This window comes from Bison bison, unplaced genomic scaffold (assembly GCF_000754665.1).
Source record: "Bison bison bison isolate TAMUID 2011002044 unplaced genomic scaffold, Bison_UMD1.0 scf7180017864461, whole genome shotgun sequence".
Taxonomy (NCBI): domain Eukaryota; kingdom Metazoa; phylum Chordata; class Mammalia; order Artiodactyla; family Bovidae; genus Bison; species Bison bison.
In genome coordinates, this window is record NW_011495023.1 from 19,563,441 (window position 1) to 19,564,876 (window position 1,436).

A 1,436-nucleotide genomic window follows, 5' to 3' on the forward strand; every position below is an offset into this window, starting at 1 on the left:
ATAAAAAGTGGAACATACAAAAAAGCTATCAATCAACACCACTAAATATTAATGACAAGTCTGGCTTTTTGGGTGCTGTTTAAACAGCAGGTATTAGGGCTCAGTCTGAGTTTGTAAAGGGTGTTCCTGGTGGCTCAAATGGTAAAGAATCCACCTTCAATGCACATGACCCGAGTTTGATCCCAGGGTCTGGAAAATCCTCCTGGAGAGGGAATGGCTCCCTGCTCCAGTATTCCTGCCTGGAGAATTCCATGGACAGAGGAGCCTGGTGGGCTACAGTTCATGGGGTCGCAAACAGTCAGACATGATTGAATGACTACACTATTGCTTAGAATATGGAAAACTCAAGAGTGCTGGTTTTTAAATATGCTTAAAAGTAAGTTAGATGCAGAGAAACATCACTTAAAATGCTATATAAATTTTCATCATACAGATGTAATACAAAAATACTTTCCTTTAATAAAGATTTTCTCATCATCTTTAATGGAAAACAATGAAATGTCATGGAAACAGTCCAGTAGGGAAACTTTTATGATTTATCATTCTAAATCATATATTTTTCCTTCAAAATCTGTGTATACTGTGCTTTTGTTTTCAAAATTTGGTCATCATACACATTTGACCCATCTGCACATACATGAGACACTGTAAAGGCATCAGATGCAAATTCAGCATCAACTGAAAAGAAAAGGAAAGAATTATATTCTTTACCTAAAATACTTGAGTTAACTAAGCATTAGTAAAAACGAAAAACAAAAAAACTGCCAAAAGCCTGAGACCTTTCCTAGTGTTTCGAAGAATGAAATATATCTATAGATGGCACCACATAAAATACAAGATTACAATTTTATAATCTGCTCATGGTCGCACGTGTGACTGAGTATCAGAGTTTCTGGTTTTCTCATCCTTCATTCATTTACTAAGTAACTATGTGCAAAGGTGTGCATAGTGACAAGCACTGGAATTATAAGATGAAGGTGACCCAGTCCACCCTGAAAAATGAAATGCAAACTGGAAAAATAGACAAACGGGCAATTTCCTTACAGAGTCATAAATACAAAGACAGCTATAAAAGATGGCACAAGGAACACTCAGAAGGGACAGCCAGCTTTGTGTCAATACTGCCAGCTTTTTGGTGGAAGTGATATATATGTTGAAAAGCAGAGACATTACTTTGCCAACAAAGGTCCGTCTAGTCAGGCTATGGTTTTTCCTGTGGTCATGTATGGATGTGAGAGTTGGACTGTGAAGAAGGCTGAGTGCCGAAGAATTGATGCTTTTGAACTGTGGTGTTGGAGAAGACTCTTGAGAGTCCCTTGGACTGCAAGGAGATCCAACCAGTCCATTCTGAAGGAGATCAGCCCTGGGATTTCTTTGGAAGGAATGATGCTAAAGCTGAAACTCCAGTACTTTGGCCACCTCATGCGAAGAGTTGA

At 38.6% G+C, this 1,436-nt stretch overlaps 1 protein-coding gene across 1 annotated transcript in view; it reads right to left on the reverse strand.

Annotated features, from left to right (window-relative positions):
- Positions 1-544: 544 nt before the first annotated feature.
- The window catches only part of LOC105003111 (ankyrin repeat domain-containing protein 26-like), a 48,140-nt gene continuing 47,248 nt past the window's right edge, over positions 545-1,436 (reverse strand). Inside the window, exon 22 of the mRNA XM_010860076.1 lies at positions 545-678. Within this exon, the coding sequence (XP_010858378.1) occupies positions 545-678 (134 nt within the window). The remainder of the gene's footprint in view (positions 679-1,436) is intronic.